The sequence below is a fragment of the Amblyomma maculatum genome, chromosome 3, assembly GCF_055883805.1.
Source record: "Amblyomma maculatum isolate TAMU_Amacu chromosome 3, ASM5588380v1, whole genome shotgun sequence".
NCBI lineage: Eukaryota > Metazoa > Arthropoda > Arachnida > Ixodida > Ixodidae > Amblyomma > Amblyomma maculatum.
The window spans coordinates 68,756,694-68,763,018 of NC_139346.1; the positions used below are offsets into that span (position 1 = coordinate 68,756,694).

A 6,325-nucleotide genomic window follows, 5' to 3' on the forward strand; every position below is an offset into this window, starting at 1 on the left:
ATCCTCAGGCACCCTTGCTTGTATTACGTTTTGAAGTGGCTACGGTATTTTTATGCAGGCGACATGCAAAACCCCGCCTTTGGCTGTGAGAAGTGGTTCACGTAAAACCTGGCCATACGATCTATATTAACAAGAAGGCTTTCAATAAGGAGCAGCCTATATCATGTGCATCACATCAAAAAATTACGCTTAACATTATTATTTGCTTTATAGAAGGCATAACCATAAAAAGCGTACAAGTATGAATAAGGAATAAAATAACCTCACCAAAATCTTATTGCTTCTCGTTTTGTTTAACAAAGAAATACACGTACATTACAAAGTTTTGAAGTACAAAAATACCCGCGTAAACACTTTTGTACAGATTAGAACAAACCATGGCGGCGGCTAAGCTCAGCTAAGCGCGAATATGCAAGCAATAATTTGGTTATGCGGTTACTAAGCCATGTTACTCATATAAGCCTGTACCTAAATTTCAGAGCAGAAGCTCGATTAAGCATGGCGAGACAGCGTTTGGTTTGATTTAACTTCTACATGGCCATCTGAATACCTCACGTGCACGACAGCCCGCTGTAGACTACACGAAGATGGCGACAACATTTTGAACCTGGAGGACCCAGGAGGTAAGCCAGATGGGCCGCCGAGGCGGTGGCGAGAAAGGGTATACGCCGAGGACTTGTAATTTGTGGGCTATTGGGGCGGGCAGTTTTGTATATTTGTGGATATGTGTACCGGTAATAGCTAGGTTGTTAGTTGTGTGATGAAGGAGAATAGGGGAGCGAAGTGGAAGAAGGAGCGATGCAGCAGAAAATAAAGCGTGCGCTGCCGGCTCCGCGGGCCGCAGGTGCGAAGAACAAGATGAAGCGGGGGGTCAGACTCCTCGCCTGTTATATTTTTGACTGTGGCTATACTACAGTAAAGCACTATAGAAAAACTACTGAACTATGACAAAATCTCTCATCCTAAAAACTGCAAAACGATGTTTCCAATTTCTGGCACTGTTCTTTCGTTCTTTAACTGCTTTTTGTTTAGTTGTGCATCTTAAGAAGCCGACGATCTTGGTTCGCGAGGCTAGTAAAACTTCAACTTTGAAACGTTTTGCTATACATAAAAAAACATTTTTGAAATTTCGCCGGTTTTAGGTGACTTTCAAAGTAAAAAAACATCTACCCATCAACCATTATATAAATGCTTAATTTATTCTTTCGCAGTCTACTAAGCATTTGAAACTTATGCACGTGATTCTGTAGATAAGGTTTGTAAGTTTTTCCGTTTCTTAGGAGAACGATTACGCGATAACTTTGGTATGATTTGTCACAAGTATATCAGTGTCATGACTAAATAAATCGACTGAAACACCTAAAAGAGATTATTAACTTATGACAATTTCTTCTTCAGCTACCAGAGGATGAGATGAAAAACATTTCTGTGTGCAGCGGCATGAGATGATTACATAAAGCGTTTTGTGCCAAATGAATCATACGATATTTGTCCATCAATACTGCAGTTATGCAAACCATACCAAGAGCAACAGGATTGTGTATTGGGTGATAGTGCAGTCGGTTTGTAATTAAGGCATTCTGACATCAACTTTCGAACAACGTTATGCGCACTAAAAATGAAGTCTGGTCTAATCGCGTTATCAGGTCTGCTTGTGGCACCACCCTTGAAACAAATGGGTATCCATTTTATCGAATCAACGTGAAAGGACAAAGCAGTGTGGCTGTCGACAACTATGAGTTCCCGGCTTGCCTTTGATAACAGCGATGAGTTGGTCCCTTGATTACTGCAGCCCTATTCAACGTTCCCGATATGTGCTTGGGTCAATTTTCAGTGGCTGTCGTATATAGCAGCCACATATCGCGAGGGAGACCACAGTGTGAAAGTAGACAGCAACAACACCCCGACAAAATACATGGCAGAGTACGGACGTAAGTTTCACTTATGCCGCTCTTCATGTAAGGTTATTCACACCACGTCTGCATGGCTTATAGGATAGCGCAGCTGTTCGAGCCATCAACTCTCCAATAATACGTACCGAACGATTACTTTAATTGTAGGCTACTGCGATCGCCCATTACTTTTAACGAGAGCAGCTAAGATGAACAAACGTTGTGCTTGCGAAGGGTAACATACTAATATTCACCTCCACCTAAATGTAGCACATTTCTAATTCTGCTTTCTGAAACTGTTTTGCAGCGGTTAGCTACAGGTCGCCTGGGGTGTGGGTGTCGTGCCAAGCATCGAATATACCGCTAAATGCGGTTGCGGGTGGGGATGGCAGGGAAGGCGAGATCACCTACGTTGGACGGGCGGTGCAAAGCGGCGACGTCATACCGGGCAAGATCGTCCTCTCCCGTGCCTGCTGTTTTGTTGGCTACAACAACGTCGAGTACAAACTCAGGGATTATCAGGTGAGCACAAACCCATTCACATATTCCCTTTCACTGTTTTGTGCGCATAGGTACCCTGTTCAGTGTCGCTATGAATGTGATGAACATGAGTGAATACAAATAACCACCTCACCACCTCTTCGGCGTAAAGTGTTTTCCAGCGCATGATATGTTTCGTTACAGCGGTACTGTAAGATGAGCATTTCTCGCATGCTAGAAAGAGAACCCCGCTGTTAAAATGGCAGCAATTTCATAGGTTACAGGTTATTTCCCCATGTCGCTCTATTCGCCCATCACTATTGTTGAAATCATTGACACTGAAGGAATTCCTTGCTTGTACCGGGAAAACCATAATCGGTAGTCGGGGGGAGGGGAGGGGGTAAGACCTAAAGTCGAAACACGATCCCTTTCCCCCAGTGTGATGTAGTTGCAGCCCCAGGTTCAAGAAACCTACACTAGGTAGTCAAAGCACGCGCGGAGAACATATTTCAACATCTTTCACCGCTGCTTGCGTCAAGCTGCGGCCATTGGATGCACGAGAATAGCATATCAGGCTTCCAGTATTAGAAATAGTGGAAACTGCTAAGCACTATGACCAATAGATTGGCCCTAAACACTTTCCGGCCGTGTCCAACAAAATAATAAGCCCTTCTTTCTCTGTTACGCAAACAATTGCAATTCGTTAAACTTATCAGTAATGCCCTAGAACGTCAAAATAATTTAATTATAGGTTAAAATGAAGCAATGAGCACATATATCTTTATTCTATTCTTCAATGAAATCGCACGTGTCTTTCTCTACGTGAAAAATCAAGGTTCCTGATGATGTATACGCAAAACTAGTAAAGTATGGCTTTATGATGAAGGAAATATTCCTACAAAACTTGAGAAAGAGCATTCTCTGAGGCAATCAACAACAACTGAAAATGTATTACTGCACAACTATCAGAGAACGATGAAAATGTACCATGTGGAAGTCAAACTTGCAGATGGTACATTTTTATTGTACGAAAGCATTTTAGTCGTATACTTGGGCATGCCTGTGGGCCGAGCAGTGGAGAGGAGCCGTCGCATTCTACGCGTTGTCAAATCCCTTCAAAACATGTGTGAGGGCCCTGAAAAAGACAAAAACACTGGGAGACGATTGAGTGTATCCTAACGTTCACGCCATTGCATTGCCTTTTAGATAGTTCCTAAGTAAATTTAATAATCATTTGCTAACTGGAAGTTCAACTTATTAGCGTTATTTGTTAGTAGAAGTAGGTAGAGTTCGACTCTGTAGTGCTAAGTAGGAGCGCTAAATGTTAGCGCTGTTAAGAGTGTTACTTAGTAGTGTAAATTAGTAGTTATTTGTAAGAAGTGATGTTATAATGCAACCTGTATAGCCTTTCGCAAATATTTGCAGCCGAGAAGAATTGCATCTCAGCCTGGAAAGGGAGCTATTTGAAACATCTGAAAGTCCTGCCCTGCGGGAAGGGAGGGAAAAAGGGGGCTATCTTTAGAAGATTTGCAAGGACGAGCATTCTGCCTAATTACCACGGTAGTAGAAAACCTCCTAGACGGTAAAAGTATGACAAACTCACCGTCTATATCCTACACGTCGGTATGAGGATGTCGCGAAGGAGTCTGAACAGGCATTCAACGTACGCTACTCTGTTTTGCTGGGTATGTGTGCCCACCTTGCGATACAAAATGCAATGGCAGAATTCCTCCTCCACTAATTGACGTTTTCAGTTCCGGTGCTTCAGATATAAGATAGCAGATACCGGGGCTGGCAACATCTTTTTTTTTCTTTTGTACATACAATAAATAACCACTACAACAACAACCACAGAAATAGGTCTTTATTTCATCAGAAATGCATTTTAAAGCTGTTTGGTAGATGTTGTGACCCCATGAATGACTTCTTAACTGTGCACAACCAGCTTTCAAGTACGTACCGACCTGGCGTAGTCGATTCACCTGAGTTCCATGGTTAGTGGTCCTGGGGGCAACTTTCGTGGCGTGCGTTGAGTCGTTCTTTGTAGGGTCCGGGAGGTTTGTACGAGACAACAATAGAGGTATAGCCCAGCATATAATAGGTATAATGTCTAAAACATAAGTGACCAACGCCAGTAACCTGTGCCATTTTTTTTATGAAGCCAGAAGAAAATTCAGAAGCACAGACGAAGAAGCCCCTTTGTCGAAACGTTGGCTCGACTTGCGAACTGAGGCACCCCTTCAGCCCTTGCTCAGTGCTTTTTCATACTGTGTAGCCATCTTTCTGCTCTCAGTCTACCTTGAAACTTCAAAAGAACGTTGTTTATATTCTTTATATTCCCGTTTATACGTTGAGACAAGCAGTTGGTTAAAGTTGAGGATTGTAGCGTCGATAGCTCATTGTGCACTGACGCAGAAAAACCTCTCTAACAGAAATGAATTGACTGCTTATGTTATTTGTTATAAGGCGCCAAATAGCATCTCGTACAACAACAATATCTTGTAGAGCCTCTAGCAATAGCATTAAGACTAAGAAATGAATCATTTAGCTTTTTAATAATTTACACTATGCTTCCCAAAAATATAAAATTCACCACACTTTCTTTTGCTAATGCGTATCGCAGGCGTTCGTCGCCGATCCAGCTTCTCTGGAATGGCTTCCGAGCAGCGATGGTGCTGTCCCAAGCGGTGCGATCCAAGGTGGTGTGACCTCTAGTGGAGAGCCTCTGTATGTCGGGCGCGCTCTCCACAAGGGTATGAAGGTTCTTGGAAAGGTCCAACCATCCCAGCGTTGTGCTATCGTTCCTTTAGGTGGTGTTGAGCACCGCTACACGGAGTATGAGGTGCTAGTCTGCAAAGCAAACAAATTATAAGAAGCAAGAGAATTTGTCGACGCACATCAAACCACGGTGATGACGAAATGTATACAAATATTACATAGTGAAAGCCACATTGATTTCAATCCCTCTGGCATATAGATTAAAAGGAAAGCTGATTTTAGAAATGAGCATTTTCATTGCATATTTCTTTTTCTGAAACTTTTAGAGGTTACAGACTGTGCCATCAACAAGCGCCATTTGAAGTTTGTGACCCACGCCCCTTGATCAGTTAAGAATAAATTGAACTTCATATCAGAAATAAAAAGTCACGGAGTAATGGAAGCTAATATTTCTTAAATGTTTTCATATCCACAATACACGCTACGTGGGAGATGCTATGCGACAAAGAACAAGTCAGTGTGGGCGCCTGAGAAAACCCCAGCATCAGCGCAATCGCTGTGGATATGAGTATCTTGATTTTGTTTTTTTCGAACGAGTGGTTGCAGAGTATCGAAGATGGCGAATTTCTCGAACACAATCAGTGCTCTACATCTTCTTCTGTCACACTTAGCAGTTAGCGGCATGAAAGCACAGAGATTGAAAGTTTTTACCATCCACACAAGTAAGTATATATTCAAGTTGCATGCGCGTAGGGCTTGCATTGAAACGTTGAACCCGAATTTTTAAAATCTTTTAGATGAATACACGGGTGTTAAAAACACGTGGCATTGTCATGCCCGTAACGTGACCAAGACGAATGTTTGGCAGGTTGGACAGGCCAGGCTCATACAGCCAGCGGTACTGTAGAACAGGTATCACCTGAAAAGGTACAACGAAACGTCTACCCCTAGAACTGCTCTTTCTTCATTTTCCTGGTTTTTCTGAACAGTTCTCCTTCTTTATAACACTTCCCCCGTCGCAGACGAACCCTTCCGGATGAGTCTCTCTTCAGGACGACGATGGCAATGTTTGAACCTAGTGACGTGAGTAACCTCAGTGAGTGCCGAACATCAGCCACTTTTGGTGAGGCGCGTAATCCGATAGGTAAGGTCACTAACTTTGCCGAAGATCATGTAGGTGCCGGTATAGTGCACGTATATTTTCTCGCTGAATCCACGCTTTCATGTTGGGCGCC

The 6,325-nt window shown here is 42.9% G+C and overlaps 1 protein-coding gene across 1 annotated transcript; it reads left to right on the top strand.

Annotated features, from left to right (window-relative positions):
• Nucleotides 1-1,784: 1,784 nt before the first annotated feature.
• On the top strand, nt 1,785-5,527 carry LOC146194921 (pfs47 receptor-like). The gene is made up of 3 exons (XM_084596154.1): nt 1,785-1,931; nt 2,200-2,414; nt 4,996-5,527. Exons 1-3 carry the CDS (start codon nt 1,916-1,918, stop codon nt 5,242-5,244), a joined length of 480 nt encoding a protein of 159 aa, XP_084452280.1. The 5' UTR covers nt 1,785-1,915; the 3' UTR covers nt 5,245-5,527.
• Nucleotides 5,528-6,325: the final 798 nt, after the last annotated feature.

Bases quoted from the DNA above. Each gene is read 5' to 3' on its own strand.
- LOC146194921 (XM_084596154.1), top strand. The intron at 2,415-4,995 runs GTGAGCACAAAC...TGCGTATCGCAG, and splicing joins ACAAACTCAGGGATTATCAG to GCGTTCGTCGCCGATCCAGC.